Source organism: Xiphias gladius, chromosome 16 (genome assembly GCF_016859285.1).
Source record: "Xiphias gladius isolate SHS-SW01 ecotype Sanya breed wild chromosome 16, ASM1685928v1, whole genome shotgun sequence".
Classification (NCBI taxonomy): Eukaryota; Metazoa; Chordata; class Actinopteri; order Istiophoriformes; family Xiphiidae; genus Xiphias; species Xiphias gladius.
In genome coordinates this window covers 16790075-16807581 of record NC_053415.1, presented here as the reverse complement: position 1 = coordinate 16807581, position 17507 = coordinate 16790075, and the positions used below count along the sequence as shown (strand labels likewise).

The 17507-nt window shown below is 39.9% G+C and overlaps 1 protein-coding gene across 4 annotated transcripts; it reads left to right on the top strand.

Annotated features, from left to right (window-relative positions):
* Positions 1-870: 870 nt before the first annotated feature.
* Positions 871-17200, top strand: slc5a3b (solute carrier family 5 member 3b). 4 transcript variants are annotated; one of them, XR_005709164.1, is made up of 3 exons: positions 872-1181; positions 1772-1819; positions 1962-3506. XR_005709164.1 is itself a non-coding variant. In XM_040149498.1 (2 exons), exon 2 carries the CDS (start codon positions 12934-12936, stop codon positions 15067-15069), a length of 2136 nt encoding a protein of 711 aa, XP_040005432.1. In that variant the 5' UTR covers positions 871-1181; positions 12642-12933; the 3' UTR covers positions 15070-17200. The 4 variants fall into 4 exon arrangements, 3 of the variants coding, with proteins under 3 accessions (XP_040005432.1, XP_040005431.1, XP_040005433.1); XM_040149498.1 differs by lacking the exons at positions 1772-1819; positions 1962-3506 and adding an exon at positions 12642-17200 and having other exon boundaries at positions 871-1181; XM_040149497.1 differs by lacking the exons at positions 872-1181; positions 1772-1819; positions 1962-3506 and adding exons at positions 7911-8336; positions 12642-17200.
* Positions 17201-17507: the final 307 nt, after the last annotated feature.

Sequence of the window (17507 nt, the reverse complement as noted above, 5' to 3'; positions counted from 1 at the left end):
ATGACTCCTATCAGTGTTACACCATTATGGACCATTTAGGGCAATTATTACTGATGCATTAGTGTGTGTGCATTAGTGTGTGAGCCTTTTACTGATGCACTGAAGCATACTTTTTTTGGGACAAATATCACTCAGATTTGGTTATTACAGAATTCTAACCAAGTTATATACTGAGTGGGTTATTTTACCGTTGACTTGTAAATGCTCTGCGGTGGGAAGCTACGTACCACAATTTTCTTGTCATCTCATCGAGTGATTTAAAAGCCAATACCACTATATCTGTGATAAGCCTGCATGCTTGCAGCTGACTGGACTAGCTCACTTGTACGCTCAATCCGAATGGAGCCGTCATTGATGTAATTTCACCTGTGGCTTTCCTGCTGTGACAAGTCTAAATGACATTCAACTTAAGCAGGAGGTGAAATACCTTGAGACTGTTATATATAAAAATGAATGTATCAGAGAAGTGTTTTTTTTTGGAAGAGTTGATGCCATGAAACTAATCTTTGGTAATAACTAACATACCCTTGTCACTCTGTATTTATTACATCAGAGACACTAACTTCTATAATTTCTACAATGTTTAATTTTATTTGGAGGAATAAAATCAACTTTGTTTGAAAATCCCAGTTAGTTAGGAGTTGGGAAAACTTGGATTAGAGGACTTTTGAATTGCTCGTTTTGACATTTAGAATAAACTGGATTAAAAAAAATGTCTCTCCCAATGGAGGCTGCCCTCCCCTAAAAAAAAAAAAAAAAGTATAAAATCTGTACAGGCAGCTTATTATGACCCATAGTTACGGTTTACTCTCATGCGACCTCTCGCGGCGCTTAGGAATTATTACAGGAGCAAAGGAGGAAGTCAACTGACGCCGTACGGAGAGCGACAACGTCCGCACGGGGCGGAGGTCGGTGTGGACGGATGGGTCGACTAGACGCGGGCGAGTGGTTGAGCGTGGAAACCGGCAGTCATCGCCGTTGCTTCTGACCAAGACCGTTCACACCCTTTAACTGCGTGTTTGTTTTTGCAGCCCTGACGACGAAAGCCCTCCAACCCCATTTAAACACGTATATCAACTCACACCAAAATAGATTCCGACCCCGAATACGAACTCTGCTCCTCCTGCACCTCGAAAACAGCCGTTTGCAGGGAACAACAGAACCAACCCAAACACAGCATGGTAGGTGTTCATATATATATAAGACCTTCATATCCCTACGTACTGTAGGTTTCACTTTTGTACTATATTCCTGTTTGAGAGTCCTTTATATCAGTGTCATCATGACAAAATTCCCTTTTACTGGACAAATGTAATGATTCTGAGAGTTATGCATTTTTATTTTACTGTAAGTCTGGATTATAACTTGTTTGGTTATATACAGTAACGGCTTGTATGTGCAAGTTTATGGCTGTAGATGGAGCTCCAGTATTTGCAAACATTTCTGAACCTGCCTGTACTGCAGTAATGTGGCCAGTGACGGTGCTTTATGTTGAAAGTATCACTACAAATGAACGATTTTAAAGACTGCAATGTCCTGACATAGCATACATGCACTTCTTAAATTGTGGGACATGTTTACCGCGGTCTCACCCTTGGCCAAAAAAGCCATTTTTAGCAACATTCCACCGGAGCAGGGAAGGGTCTTCCTGGGATAAAGGGGCATAAGCATTTGTTATGCATTGACCACAAAACTTCCAACTCTTAGTATTTGTACAACACAGGCAGTTATGAAATGACAACTACCACTACTCATTCTTCTGTTGTGACAGTTGAAAGAATCCCTTGACGTTGTGAGTCAGGAGAGACGTCAAACAGAGGTTGGTCTTCAGGTTTTGACTCTTCACCCACATGCTCTCCCACTCCTGTACTGAATGTTTTATGTAAGTGAAGAAAAGAAAAAGAAAAGAAGTGAAAAGTGATTAATAGTGAAAAGCATATATGTTTTTTGTTATCTCACAGGGATTGGATCGATTTGGCCTTTGCTCATGTCATCAATGCCGCACCAGAAAAACATGGGCCCACTTCTAGAGGAGAGAATCTTTTTATAGACTCAATGGGATAATACAGTATTTACCCAAGGAAAGAATGTCCAATAATAGAAGCGCTTTATATAGACAGAGTGAGAAAACCTAGTATTGGAAAGTACCTGCCCACTGTTTTCCTAAAGTGGGGCAGTGATAAGCCTGCTATTTCTGCATTGACACCATCTAAAACCTATCTAGCCTTGGCAACAGAATTTCTTTTCCATGTTAAAAATGCTTTTTTAATTTTTTTTTATTTCTCATGCTTATTTATGAACACTTTTCTTTTTTTTTTCATTCATTCATTTAACTTCCACCTAGGAGTTTAAGTTTTCAGTACAGCTTGTACTTAGTGTTTGTCTACAACTGACTGCCAAATTGTTCAAGGCATGACAAACTGGCACAAACTGACATAATTATTAAACACATCGGGCAATTGCAAGAAACACTCTGGAGACACCTGTACATATCAAATCAGGGTGATCCTTCAAATACAGTGTAATGGAATTTTTGCAACAGGTAGCGCTATAGCCACGTGAAAATTTTGATGGGCTAAACTCAGTGGTCATGTGCCTCAACTCAACAGAAAGTTTTCATCCTTGTACAAAGCTCTAACATTCCCAGAATTTGTGTTATTCTCATAAAAATTGTCATTGACCAAGGATACGCATGCAGATGCAGATTAAAAAATTCAAAATTTTTGTTGGACTGTGCAGCCGTTGTAGCTGTATGTGGCCTCTGAGTGTTTTTATAGGTTTTCGATCGGTTGTATCATTTGCACTTCACCTGAACTGACTGGACTATTCATTACAAATACCACCTCTTAGACAAGCTCACATCTGGTTTGGAAAATTCAGGTTTACATCTAACACTTGACAATGAGAGTGTAGTCCCCGTGGAACCTGTTATATGCGTTCACAAACTGTGTGTCACGAGCTGGGAGTTCTGGTCATGTGTGTATACCGTACACATGAAGAGTGGTGTTTTAACAGGACACTGGTGTTTCTACTCACCCCCAACATGAGGGAGGGGGGAATAATGAATTTATTGTTGCCTCACCTGTGGGGTAAGTTTTTTCCCCTGTTTGTGTCAGTTAAAGATATATCTCAAAAACTAATAAACAGATTTCAAAGACATTTAATGGAAGGTTAGACTTCTGTTCAAGACAATCAAAGTCCAGACTGTTCTCGTTTGTGGTTCCCCGATGGCGGACAAGCTACCAAATGTTATCATAGCAGCGGTGTCCCTCTTCAAGAATCTCTTAAAGACTCATCTCTGCCAAGAGCACCTCCTCTCCTAACACCACTAACACCCTAACATGCCACACTAGCACTTTCGGTGCGCTTCCTTATCTGCTCTGCTTGCGCGTAGTCTTTTGAACAGATCTAGCGCTTAGTACTTACTTCAAGGTCTCCTACTGTACTTTGGTGTTGTCCCTCACTTGCAAGTCACTTTGGATAAAAGCGTCTGCCAAATGAGTAAATGTAAATGTAACCAACTATTGAAAGTTCATCATTTGTTTTTTGATATGCTATACCGTTTACCTACAACCCATTTTCTAAATGTTTGTAAGTGTTGCCTACAGCCATAATTCTTAAGTGTACTACGCCAAATTTATTTGACATCTGCATCTCCAAAATTCGGTGCCATTTTCGGCGCCGGTGGCTCTACGGCAACATGATGAATTCAGACATGCAGTATCTCAGGTAGTTTCTACAAAATAGCACAGTTTTCCGTCACTATGTGTATCTGGATAAATATCTGCATCCAGATGGAGATTAAAATTGTCTTAGCATTTTCTTACATTACAAATTTAGAGGACTGTTTTTTTTTTTTATCATGCTGTTGTGGAAAAAGAGTTACACAGATTATCAAAACATATTATTGTACTAATTAGGACAACTTCAACCACAGGGGGAAACTTCTTAAAAAAGTGAAGTAGGACGGCTAGAATGAAAAAAATAATTTACAGATGTAATTATGTTTCTACGAGCTGCAGATGACTGCCAGTGGCAGAGCTTTTCACTCATGTCTAATACCACTCTTACCCTTGCAGTGTTGGTACGAACAACAAACATCCTACATCAGACAAAACAGAAAGGTGCTTTCCTGTGCATAAGCCCCTATCACTCTGAGGTTTGACCTTTTAAACAGCTTTGTGGGGATTGATCCTGAGGAGTAGTCACAGCCATAACTCTCCTATGTACCTGCCAAAGGTAAATCTTAATATGAGATTGTTATTACTGATGGTACTTTATCCTGCTCCTCAATGGGAGGAAATTTGCACAAATCTACAGTGTTGGAGTTCTGCGACATGAGAGCAAGAGTACAGAAATCGTGAACTTAAATTCTTAGTTAGGGGAAAATAATGTTTCCGATGGTTTTCATGTTAAGTGGCCACTCCTTTTGTGTGGCTGACTACTGACAAGGTAATACATCCGAGAAAAGAAGCCAGCTGAAAATAACTTGACTGACAGTGAAGTCCGCTCCTGGTACACCTGGTCTAACTTTTTTTCTGTTTGCAAAGAAAGCTGTGGCTTTGCAGCATTCTGCCCATAAACCTGACTGAGATGCTAAAGCAGGAAGGTTGACACGGATACACAGTGTAAATTGTTATAAAGCACAAAAAAACACACCAATAATAGGTTAAATAAGATGCTAGTTAGTGGTCAATCAAAAGCCCTATTAAATTTACACAACACATACTGTACTTTGACTTTACAACAGTTTTTAGTATTGGACTGTTTGAGAAATCTGACAATTTTGTGTTGCTGAAAAAAATCTTAAAAGGTTTTAAACAATATTTGACAGAATTTATCAGTCCGACGGTGTATGTGGCAATGTAGCATCTCAATGTTGCCTTTGGTCACAATGCTGGAGCTTTCTGTTTATGTATTAGCTAAAAGATCTAGTTAATGTGTGACCGTCGTCGTTAAATTCCACTGCTTAAGAAACCCCCCCCCAATTCATTAACCACGGAGAAAACTTTCCATGAAGGAATCACCATCACCATTGGATCCTTGATTCAAGCAAAGTGCTCAGAAACACAAAAGCATGAATCTTAAGTGTTCAAAATATTTCAAAGTCTACAGTCCTTTTATATTTGTTCCCAATTGCCGAACTGGCAATTGGTCATGAATTCTCACTTTAACCCACCATAAAACACAGCTGTTGAGCTCTGATGCTAATCGGCACCACGAGTCTTATGACTGGATAAAGCAAAGGATGGCCAAAATTAAACCGAAACTGCACTGACGCTGAAACTGCGTCTGTGCAAATCATCAGACTCTCTGGGGATGAGGCCAGGCCTGCAGAGGATCAATAACTCAGTGTACAATGCATAGCAGTTAGCTGAATCATGCGGACAGTATATCTCATGACCAAAGTGGCAGCAGTTTTTAGATCCAGGTGCTGCAGTTGCTCTCCACTAATGGGAAACCATTGGCTTTCCCCTAAGTGCTCAATGACTCAGAAGTATGATCAACACGGTTGTTTTTCATAGACTATATATATATATATATATATATATATATATATAAATGTGTGTGTGTGTGAGTGTAGAAAATGGGGCGTTACCCAAAATATTCCAGATACTTGCAATAAGTGAATAATTATTATTGACTTTTAAAATGGTTTTTATGATTGTTTAAAGATTAGTGTGTAGTGGATATTTTACATTTGATACATCAGTGAATTAAAACTTTTTGCCTTTACTTTTTTACATATCCCTTTAAAATAAGGTAACACAAATAATGCAAAATATAATTAAAAAAAACCCAAAACTTTTATTTATTTATTTCATACATCTGGCCTTTATGTCATGTTTTTTAGTGACAAACACTGTAAAGATCACTTTCCAGATTCAGATTTGAGTAGAAGTGAGGATGGAGACTTTATTGTTTTGATAACTTTTCGATCATGTCTTTGTGTTCTCAGGATATATTTCCAAAGCTTTTATTAGGAGGAGAAAAATAACACGATAAACTACATCATTAGGCTTTTATCGACGATGTCATATTTATTTATTAACTGCATACGTTTAGACTGTGCACTAGACAGTACGTCTATTGCCTGTGCACAAAACAAACAAGATCTCCGGTGGGCATGTGCTTGTGTGAAAGATGCAGTGAATGAATGGCTCGAATTCATTCTCTTCGGTGTATTAACGTCGTAGCAACGCCACACTGTACCGTGGGTTGAGCATTTGAAGGCACCGCGATCTAAAGTCGAGTGAAAATGTAACCACGTAAGGTTTCCGCGCTGAAAAATAAACGGGGGAGTGACGCGGTACCAAAATAACAAGGCAATGAATTCCCACTTCCAGCTCAGTTCTCTCCCAGCGACCGGCTGCTGTCGCGCAAGAAATGCGCAACACAAACGCCCGGGATTTCATGGGAAATGTAGTTTTTGATGAAATGGAAATTTCCAAGATATCTGTCCAGAGGAGTGAGTGGAAATTTACTCTGTTTCCCTCCCCCTGTAACATGCATAGCCGTGTCTGCCTTGCAGGATGTTTTGTTAGAAGTCAACCATGTTCAGAATATTCTCATCTGACTGCTGACTCTGCCGACGGTCAACACTGTGATTGATAGGATATCACTATTATTACAACAGTTATGCTTATGTATTATGGTATTTTTGTTATGTTGAGTAATTGATGTGGTTTGGTACGTCCTGTTATGTTATGTTATGCTGTATTATTATTATTATTATTATTATTATTAATAGTAGTAGTGGTAGTAGTAGTAGTAGTAGTAGTAGTAGTAGTAGTAGTAGTAGTAGTAGTACAACAGTGTCATTGCAAGACTGCTACATACACATACATCCATGGGATCAAATTAACTGGAGGGCTTCCATTGTCAGGTAGATCAAAACACACACACACGCACGTTCAGATGAAATGCAAAATATCCATCCAGTAAATAGCCGGTGCAATATATTACACTTGAAAAATGTATAACTACGGTATAGAGCAGAAAATTGTGCAAACGTATGTGACACATGCACAAGTTAGCAAACTGAAATGTTTAGGTGGGGGTCTGACTGTGATGACCCACGCTTTCACATGCATATCCAGTTTTTCCACATGTATATTGGATAATATACAGAGATGTTGGAGATGTGCATTTTCTCCCATATTTCATATAACGTCTTTTGAGTGACCCCAATATGGCTTAACCCTCAGAAACAGCGTTATGATGGAACCTCATACAATCATGGCACAATAGCTGCTATAAATTACGTGCTTGTGATGACAGGCTATGAGCAAACAGTTTCTGCCTGTTGCTCTAAAGTGACAACCATTTCCTCCTGATCATTAGCCTGATGCTTTTCAATGAAAAGCTTCATCTGCGCCAGATCACTTGTGAAACGAAAACACGTGTTGTTGCAAAAGTTAAAGTGTGTGTAACTTTATATCTCTTATGGGCATTATTATTGGCATACAGGATGAAATTCCATTCAAGTGAGGCTTAAGAAAAAATAAAGCGCTGTGGCAAAGGCAATATAAAATATAAAACCCTTAACTATTATTCAAAGAGGCAGCGGTTGGCATTTTCTAGATTACTCCAGATCGCAAGCTTCTTCCTAAAATCTGTTCAGCAGTTAGACTTCTAATCAGTCAGAGTTGGGGTTTCTAGAGGTTTCTATGATTTACAACAGCTTAGAGACGTTACAGCTCTGTTAAGAGCCTTGGTATCTATTTGCAGTTGCATGATGTAGAAGATTTGCTTATGTTAAGGCTTTGGGTTAACAAAAAGTTGGACACCTCTCTACGGTTAATCACCAATATACACAAATATCTATAAACAAATCTTCTTTTCCAGTAAAATTAAAAAAAAAAAAAGCATTACATGTATTTAGAAGAGCTGTCATCACTTAATTCCCATCAGTTGGATCCGATTTATAGGTCCAATTTACTTGTTGTGTTAATTCAAAAGAAGCTAAAACAAAGTGCTCATCCGCAGCTAAAACACGCTGTGCAAATAGGGTGTGTTTTATGGCCACTGGCTTCCCGTTTTGAGTGACATTTACTTAAAATACACTTGCCCTTCTTGTTCTTTGCTTTATATAAACATTCAGGTCAATACAAAAGACCGGGATAATTAGCTGGAGTAATTTCTAGTAGACGATTTGCACCCAAACGCGTCACGGGTGTGCTACACGTGTGGGGCGTGGAATTGAACCGCCGCCTATAAGGAGGAGAGGCAGCTTTGTTTGACGAGCGGCACAGTTCCCGGGAAAGTGGACGCGCGGAGGCGAAGATGAGGAGCTGCCCACGTCTAATCGGTATTTTGACAAGGACCACTGTGTGGTACGTGGAGGAAGCTGCGACCGTGTGGGGGGGTGTGTGTGGGGGGGGGCTTGGGCCACTTCTTCTTCATCCAAATCTCGTCTCCGGGGCGTGGAGTATCGTTTTAGCATCTTAAACGCGTCTGCTAACGTTAGCAAACAAGGTAACATGTTTAGTGTTGATTTGTGTTTTTGAGCAGCGGAGCCAGTGAGTCAGTGTGTGGCGACCACCTGAGCCCCCGAGTGACTTTCTATAATTTTTAAAATATGTGATCGTTTGTCAGCGTTAACCCCGCAACGCTGTGTTTTCGGACATGACAGTTAATGTTTAATTGATAATCTCTTGTCAGATCTCTCTCAACAGACCGTGGCTGGCCTATATTTTAACACTGACGTCAACCAGGCAAAGATGCTTCAAACACCTGACTAACATCACATACCTCACTCGCCTGTACTGTTAAATGTGTGTGTGTATATATGTGTGTATATATGTGTGTATAATATATATATATAATATATATATATATATATATATATATATACACACACACACATATCTCTCCTTTGGGACATTTAAGATAGATAATAATTGTAAATGCAAGGTCCTTGAAGATGCGCAGCTTTTTCAGTCGGATTAATGACTCTTGTTCTAGAAATTTCCTACCGCCTGATAGGTGCATCTGTGCACTACATGCCTCGCTGTGGGCTGGTGTCGCCTCTCCTTTGTATTCGCACAGGCGGTCTCAAGCTGTCAGCCACATCTGCCCGTTAATTAAAGCGGCATTGTTCTGGACACCAACTGTCCATTATTCCGCTGCTCCGTCGTGGCGTCAGCTTGCCTTACCTGCGGTCCAATTCAGCCTGGATTGGATATAATATTCTTTATTATAATAGAATACAAAGGTGGGGCATTTAAGTCCCCACTTTTTAAGCTGTTCGGACCTGTGCAAGAGTACCATTCATCTTAATTTCCCCTCAGCTGTAGAAAGTAAGTTTGGCTATGTTTTTGGCAATGGATAATTTACCTTATGGACCCCCCAAGGTTTAGTTAATTGACTTCCCTGTGCTTCATGCATGTCAGTGCTGATTTGCCTTGGCATCTCTGTTGGCTTTTGAATACCTAGGACAGACACTCACATTAAACTTTCTTATAGCAGAGCTCCATTTATTGGCTTCTGATGTAGGAAGGGTAAGAATGAACAAATTACACCTGTTGTTTTTGTTTAAGACAATTATATGAATCAGCCTGGGCTAATGTTAGTGTCCGTGTGGTACAGGCAGCACCATATTATTTTGGCAGTGGTCTGGGTGAGCGCTCTACAAGTAGGTCCTGGCATATTGGGATGGTAGTGATTATATGTTTGAATCCCACATTATATAACTTTTGCAAATAAAATTATATTAATCTATTGAATGACACTGCTGTAATTCAGAGCCAGGGACACTTATGGCCAGTTTATGGTGAACAAAGGGAGACATGGACATTGATGATGAGATGGTAAAATGAAAACAAAGACTTCTTTCTTTGAGAAAGACAGTTATTTATAAAGCCTGGTATTGAAGACAATGGCGTAGGGTTATTTTCTACCATGCATGGCCGGCCAAGTGTGTGTGTGTGTGTGTGTGTGTGTGTAATTAACACAAAACTGATGTGCTAACACATCACCATGCAAATTATTTGCTGACTTACTGATTTAAAATTGGTCCATCTCACTATTACAGTGCATTCAGAAAATATTCAGAGCTCTTCCCTTTTTTCACATTTTGTTATGTTGCAGCCTTATGCTAAAATCGTTTAAATTCATTTTTTGCCTCACCAACCTACAGTCAATACCCCATCCTGCTAATAACTTGGGAAATCCCCAAAAGTTTTCCTTGCTGATGCAAAAATACATTTGCCGGGGATTTTCTTAAATGCATATTACTCTAGTTATGAAATTAATCCATGTCATACCAATTTCAAGTTTTAAGTCAAGTTCTTCAGTAAAAATACAAATTCTCCAGATCAGGGAAAGGATTACTATGACAGCAATTAAATTAATCTACTCTTTCTTGCAAATTTATTAAGTACAGTTGAAATGAAATGAATGCAGGATACTACAGGCCTGCAATAAATCCTCCCTTCATGAGGATTATAATGTTCAGTTTTTATTGAAAAAGTTTGGAAGAGCTGTTGATTTACTTTAATGGTCATTTTGTAGGCTGTAATTTGTGGTGCTGTTGAACTGTACTGGTTTATACTAAGAGGTGTTCCTAATATTTTGTAAACCTGTTAATAAAAATGGGATGGACAAAATACACCTCTTCAAGCTCCTTCAAGCTCTGTCAGGTTGAATGTGGACCGTCGTTGGACAGTCATTCTTGGGTCTCTTCAGAGATGTCTGATTGGGCTCCAGTCAGGGCTCCGGCTGGGCCACTCAATGACTTTTACAGCCACTCCTTCGTTGTCTTGGCTGTTTACTTAAGGTCATTGTCCTGTTGGAAGGTTAACCTTCGGCCTAGTATGAGGTCCTAAACGCTGTGGACCAGGTTTTCATTAAGGATATCTCAGTACTTTGCTCCACTCAGCTTTCCCTCAACCTCAACCAGTCTCCTTGTCCCTGCTGCTTAAAACACACCACAGCTTGATAGTGCCACCACCATGCTTCACCGCTGGGAAGGCATTGGGCAGGTGATGAGCAGTGCCTGGTTTCCTCCAGACATGATGCTTAAATCTGAGGCAAAAGTTAAATCTTGGTTAAGTCAGACCAGAGAATCTTGTTTCTCACAGTCTCTGCTTTAGCTGCTTCTTTTTCTCCAAGCGTGCTTTCGTGTGTCTTGCACCGAGGAGAGAATTCTGTCTGCCTACTCTGCCATAAAGCCCAGATGGAGTGGAGTGCTGCAGTGATGGTTGTCCTTCTCGAAATTCGTCCCATCTCCACACTGGATCGCTGGAGCTCAACCAAAGTAACCATCAGGTTCTTGGTCACCTCTCTTACCAAAGCCCTTCTTCCCCAACTGCTCAGTTGGATGGGCAGCCAGCACTAGGAAGAATCCTGGTTGTACCACGTTTCTTCCATTGATGAATTATGGTGGCCATTGTGCTCTTGGGAACCTTCAATTCACCAGAACATTTTCTGTAGCCTTCCCCAGATTTGTGCCTCGACACAGTCCTGTCTCCCAGCTCTGCAGGCAGTTCCTTCGACCTAATGGCTTGTTTTTTTTTGTCTTTTGATATGCATTGTCAACTGTGAAAACTTGGTGTGCCTTTTTTTTAATAAATTTGCCCCAAATTCAAAAATTCTGTCTTCGCTTTGTTATTATGGGCTATGAGTGAGTATGAATTTAAACAATTTTAGATTAAGGCTGCAACATAAGAATTTGTGAAAAAAGTGTAGGGGTCTGGATGCACTAGTATCTGAGTTTGAATTATAAACATATGTTCAGTATATAGCATACAACTAAATGTACTTTGGTGTTTTCACTCCTAGGCTGAGGTAACTTGGGTTTTGTCAATTCTAGGCAAGTGTTTAGGTTTAGATTTGTTAATGTCATTGTAACTGAATTGTGTGTGTATATGGAGTATGGTACTGCAAAATATCAAAATGAAATTTTAAATTGGTCTTGGTTATTTCGTGTGATTGGGTAATGTCCTGTTAGCTTGTACTTCCCCCTGTTCTTTATTTACTCATGGCCTAAACCATGAAATGGAACATCATCAATTTTGTGGCAGCACAGATTGGCTGTCTTAAGAATTTTCCTAAAATGCTTGAGACTCTGCAGGTATGGTTGCAGTTTTGCAAGATTTTCAAAATGAAGTAAGTCAGGCTACTTTATTAGGTAATGTAGAGGTACATAGGCTTTGGCTACACATTGTTCCTTCTAGACTTTTCTTGATTTCTTACATAATGTTATTAAGCTTTCTTTTGAAGTTCCTACAGTGGCACGACTTGAGGTCCTTTTGTGTTAAAAGGATTTAGGAGGAAAGTCATATGCAGGCTAAACCCAAGGACCGGCACTGAAAAAATACTCCTTTTCCGAAACTGAATTAATTAATATCAACAATTTTATTAATCTTCATGTGGATTATAGTGATATGCCATATTTGACCAATTCTTTTATTAATGATTTTATGTTATGGATTGTAATATGTTGTTCAGTTTGATTACAGTATTTTTTTACACATTACTTCATGTTTCTACCCTCTCTTCAGACAGACTCTTGTAAACTCTGAAGCATGTGTTCGCTGTTTTTTTTGTTTTTTTTTTTTTTTTTTTTGTTTTTTTTTTTCCCCCTCTCAAATCAAGGCTCTAATGAGGTGTTTTTCTTTGTCTTTGCTGTCTTGCAGGAATGTAAACTCTAGGCTTTTCTAGACCAGAGGCCTACAACATCCTCCTCTAAATCTAGAACGACCTCAGTGCCGGTGGATAACCCCCTCCGAAGCACACCTATTGAATTTGTACTGACGGTGGATACTACAGCTTCCATCCAGACAGCAAACCAAAGCAGAACATTTCCATTTCTCCATTTTTATTACTTAAATCCATATCTTTGACTATTTATATTCCCTTTTTTGGAAGTATTCCTTTAGCTGTGAGCTTTACTTCCAAGACAGATTTTTCTAAAGTGATCTCCTAAAAATGGGTCCTGGAATGGAAGCAGCGGACATAGCTGTGGTAGCACTGTATTTTGTCTTGGTGCTAGTCATCGGGTTTTTTGCCATGTGGAAAGCCAATCGCAGCACTGTGAGTGGCTACTTCCTGGCTGGACGCTCCATGACGTGGATAGTGATAGGTCCATCACTCTTTGTGAGTAACATTGGCAGTGAACATTTCATAGGCCTCGCTGGATCAGGAGCAGCATGTGGCTTTGCTGTTGGAGCATGGGAATTTAATGCACTTCTACTTCTGCAGCTGCTTGGCTGGGTCTTTATCCCTGTGTATATCCACTCAGGAGTCTACACCATGCCTGAGTACCTGTCGAAACGCTATGGTGGCAATAGGCTAAAGGTTTACTTTGCTTTCCTGTCTGTGTTACTTTACATTTTTACCAAGCTGTCCGTCGACCTATATGCTGGAGCTCTCTTTATTCAGGAGTCCCTAGGGTGGAACCTTTATCTCTCTATCGTCCTGCTCATCAGCATGACTGCACTACTCACTGTCACTGGTGGACTGGTGGCAGTACTGTACACGGATGCCCTTCAGGCAGTTTTGATGATTGGTGGAGCCCTTACCTTAACCATCATCAGCCTAGTCAAAGTGGGTGGACTTGAAGGTGTCAGAACTAAGTACATGCAGGCAGTTCCCAACGTGTCTGCTATAATGGCTACTGGAAATTTCACCTATTCTCCTTCCTGTCGCATTGAGCCTAAACCAAACTCACTGCGCATCCTTCGAGGTCCTCTGGATGAAGATATTCCTTGGCCAGGCTTCATTCTTGGCCAGACCCCTGCATCTATCTGGTACTGGTGTGCAGACCAAGTCATTGTTCAGAGAGTACTAGCAGCAAAGAACATTTCTCACGCTAAGTGCTCGACCCTCATGGCTGGATTTCTCAAGATCCTGCCCATGTTTGTCATAGTCATTCCTGGAATGATCTCCCGCATCATGTTTGCAGATGAGATCGCCTGCATTGGGCCAGAACACTGCATGGCTGTGTGTGGTTCTCAGGCCGGCTGCTCAAACATTGCCTACCCGCGCCTGGTCATGGCTGTGATGCCCGTGGGACTCAGGGGTCTGATGATGGCGGTCATGATCGCTGCACTGATGAGTGATCTTGACTCTATCTTCAACAGTGCAAGCACCATCTTCACCCTGGACATCTACCAAACCTTTCGGAAGAAGGCCTTGCAGCGTGAGCTGCTGATTGTGGGCCGCATGTTTGTTGTGGTCATGGTGGCCATCAGCATTGCTTGGGTCCCTGTTATTATTGAAATGCAAGGTGGACAGACATACCTGTACATTCAGGAAGTTGCTGGCTACCTCACTCCACCGATTGCTGCCCTCTTCCTGCTAGGTGTGTTCTGGAAACGGTGTAATGAGACAGGCGCATTTTGGGGAGGCATGACAGGTTTCACACTAGGTACCATACGACTGATCTTAGCTTTTATCTACCGCCAGCCTCGCTGTGACCAGCCAGATGATAGGCCTGCCTTCATCATTCATGTTCACTACATGTATTTTGCTGCTGGGCTGTTCTGGATTTCAGGGCTTGTCGCGGTGGTGGTCAGTCTCTGTACCTCTCCACCAGGTGAGGACCAGGTTCGCACCACCACAGTCTGGGGGCTACGCAACATTGAGATGGTTCCCTTAAAGGACCGAGAGGAAATGTACAGGCTGACTGACAAGAGCCATTGTAACGGTGATGGAAGCCTCCATAAAGAAATGCCCCCAGATGTCAAAAAGCAGAGGTGTTTGGATGGGGCGGATGTCAAACTCCTGGTCCCATCCACTGACTATGACACAGCAACCCCTAGTACAGAAACATCCCCTGCAACCACCCCTGCAGATCGTTTTGATAATGGAAAGATGGAGATGATCAGAGCAGAGGAAGGCTGCAATGGGAATGGGGACAGTAGCAGGTGCATGCGCTTAATGGACTGGTTTTGTGGCTATAAGGAGGGAGCACACAACGCTCAGCAAAAAGGGATGCAGGAGGATGCAAGAGTCATCGCAGAGATGCTGTACGAGCCACCAAGAGTTAAACTTCTCCTCAACTTGGGTTTGTTATGCGTCTGCTCTGTGGGCATCTTCATGTTTGTTTATTTTTCACTGTAGTTGACTGAATCCTGCACTGAACTAATGGGGACTGGTGTGGGGGCTTTTATGAACGTGGAAGGTATGTGGGGGGTTTGGGGGCTGTTACAAACAAACAGTTGAATTTTCAGAGATTTGAGAAGCTCTGTCTGTAATATTTACAGTTGTCTTTTGTAGCTCTCTAACAGGGATCTAAGCTTATTCTAATCATTTTTTTTTAAATGATTAAAGCTTCTCTACATGAAAAAAAACTGTACACCTGTATGACTATGAAGCTCATTTGGCACTGGTGTGTCCATTTTGTACAGTGCTTGTTGTTAATCCTTCATTCAGAATATCTACTGGGATTTTTAGAATTGTAGTACTCTAAGTGAATTTAATATATGCCTTATTTGACACATGCACTTGTCTTTATTTTTTGTATGGTGGAAAAAAAAAACATGTATTTTGTGATTTAAGCTTTTTTTTTCGACTCTTGTTGACAGTGACTGTAGGCTTAGTTGCTGGTGTAGCATACATATGTCTGTAGTAACTCAAATCTATTTTAGGTTATAGGCCATGAGAATTTTATATAAATTTCTGCCACTGATCACTATGATTATTACTACATTTTTATCAGTAGAATTTCAAGTATGTCATTGCTATTTATTTTTATTGTGCCCTGGACAATATCTTCAAGGTTATTAGCAAATTACATGATAAATGTCCAAATGTTTTGCTGTAGGGAGTATGATATCGAAGCCTCTCTTTTTTATGAGGGGATCATTATGACACTTATAAAACGAGGTAGTATTAAGTGCTTAAAAGCATTGCTTCTCTGCTGGTCCTGCATATGACCAATATGTTTATGGTGATAATTATATTTACTGGTTTGATTTAGCCTACTCGAGGTACTGCATCAAAAATCATTTTGTCAAGCTTACAGTCAATACCTGGAATTTAGAATATGTACATACAGAGAAGAAGCACAAGATTCGAAATTGTTATCCCTTTTTAAGATTTTTCTTTTCCATCAGAAGAGAAGAAATAGCCAAACTTAACATTGTGTGGTACTTATTCATTTTGATTGGCTGTTTCATCTGTTGTCACTGATGACCAAATTACTACTCGCATCTGGCTCTATGCTGGTATTTTCTTTTAAATGGTTTAAATACTTCATTTTCTACTACTGTGTTTTTTTTTTTTTTTTTTTTGTGTGTGTGGCTGTATTCTTTGTTAGATTTCAATACCAACACATCGTTTCATGCACTACTATTATATAATAAAAAGTACCTATGCTTATGATTCTGTATCAATTTACATTTTATCCATATGTGGTTTTATGTTTCACATTGTTGAAAAGTGTGTTGAGTCTGTTGCATTGTGTTAACGCTGCGTACAATTATAACACAGGGTTCATCATAGTATAGTAGGCTATCTCTTGTGTATCTACTGTGTGTCAATGTACCTCTAGTGCCCTGCAGTGCTGAAATGTCATTTAATCTTGTTTCAAGTGCATCTTTAATAAAAATCCTACCAAATGTGTCTTAGTGTGCAATGCTAAAGTGAAAAAACACCCAAAAAAAAACATATACAAAGAAAATAAAAAATAAAGTGCTCAGTTTTACGTCCTGAAATTTTTTGTGCAGTGAATACCACATTTGTTCAAAGCCATGTCATAAATCAGCTCATATTGTTCATTTTCAGTTAACTGCATATCAGCAGAGAATGATAATGTTTGTTGCAGGATTAGCACATGATTGGATGAGTTTACTCATGATGTTAATAAGCGTAATTCAACCAGGTAAATAAAATTACTGGCCTTCTGGATTGTGCTCATTATTTCCACAGTGTAAGGTGTCCAAATATGACCCCCCCCCCTTCAGAATTTAAAAACTAAAAACGTGTTTATATTGTAATTTGTAAGCAGTGTTGATTCACCTCAGTCCAAACAGTCAGTGTCATAATGTGCCAGGCCATTTCTTATCAATGTCAGGCATAAATGATGCATAACAACTGGAGGATTGATAATTGATGATTGATGTTTGGGAAAGAGCTTTAAAAACCTTTTCTTTCTTTCTGAGAGAATATACATTGTTATTTTTATGGATTTTATTTTTAGAGGCTGAAAATAAAGTTTCTGTGGAGACAAAAAAGACAAATGTGTACTCATTCCTTATGTTGGGACCAAAACTGAGAGGAACAGTTGGAGAATATACTTTCTTGTCAAACTGGCTAACAAAGTCAGTTTTGCTTAACATTAGTATTCATTTTAGTGTTATTTGAACGTGCTTTCAAGTTCCTGTAAATTCAGGTGATATGTTGAATTTTGGTTTACTAAAGAATATTGTGACCAGAGACATTCTTAATTGATCACGTGATTATCAGCTGGATCCAAGTTATAAGAAGTCAAAGCATCTGTTTTAAGGAAATAGCTGAATGACTTAATTCAAACCAGATTAGCTGTGGACTCGATTTTG

Bases quoted from the DNA above. Each gene is read 5' to 3' on its own strand.
- slc5a3b (XM_040149498.1), top strand. From the start codon at position 12,934: ATGGGTCCTGGAATGGAAGCAGCGGACATAGCTGTGGTAGCACTGTAT.